Source organism: Eimeria mitis, genomic scaffold, assembly GCF_000499745.2.
Source record: "Eimeria mitis Houghton genomic scaffold, Emh_scaff2050, whole genome shotgun sequence".
Lineage (NCBI taxonomy): Eukaryota > Apicomplexa > Conoidasida > Eucoccidiorida > Eimeriidae > Eimeria > Eimeria mitis.
Window position 1 is genome coordinate 1,809 of NW_013570373.1, and position 615 is coordinate 2,423.

At 48.3% G+C, this 615-nt stretch overlaps 1 protein-coding gene across 1 annotated transcript in view; it reads right to left on the reverse strand.

Moving 5' to 3' along the window:
- Positions 1 to 306, reverse strand: part of EMH_0047880 (uncharacterized protein) — a gene marked incomplete at both ends in the record, with an annotated part of 1,369 nt that extends 1,063 nt beyond the window's left edge. The window contains one exon of the mRNA XM_013496340.1: positions 1 to 306. Within this exon, the coding sequence (XP_013351794.1) occupies positions 1 to 306 (306 nt within the window).
- Between the last annotated feature and the right edge of the window lie 309 nt (positions 307 to 615).

Genomic DNA, 615 nt, shown 5'->3' on the forward strand with positions numbered 1-615 from the left:
CAAACAGCCCCACCGCATGCAAGGAGGAGAAGCTGAATAGAGAAAGGAGAGAAGAGCTGTTGGTGCTGCTGCTATCGTCTTGCTGCTGTAACTTAGCAGCAGAGGGGGGCCCCCTGGGGGCCCCCTGTGTGTTGTGTTGCTTTGAAACGCAGCAGAAGGGGGTCTATTGAGGCGAAGTGCAGCTGCTGCTGCTGCAGGAAAGCTGCTGCTGCTGCTGCTGCTGCTGCTGTTGCTGCTGCTGCTGTTGCTGCTGCTGTTAAGGACGCCAGTGAGCAGCAGCAGCAGGAGGAAGCAAGGAATATGCATAGTGAGGGGGTAGAGGGTTCACATTGTCTTTTTAAAATAAATAAATTAAATTAATTTTAATATTTATGATAAAACAAAACTGCAAAAGATATACAGCAGCAACACCAGCACCGCAGCTGTGCGGCGGCACCCAGGGAGCCAGGGGGGCCCCGTCGATCGCTGTGAAGAATTTCTCTGAATTTAATTTATTAAAAAAAGAAAATATATTTAAATTTAAAAAAAACAATTCAAAAAAATAAACTAAAATACAGAAATATGTTACTGGGGCTGCTGCGCATACAGCAGCAGCCGTGGGCCCCCCCCCCCCCC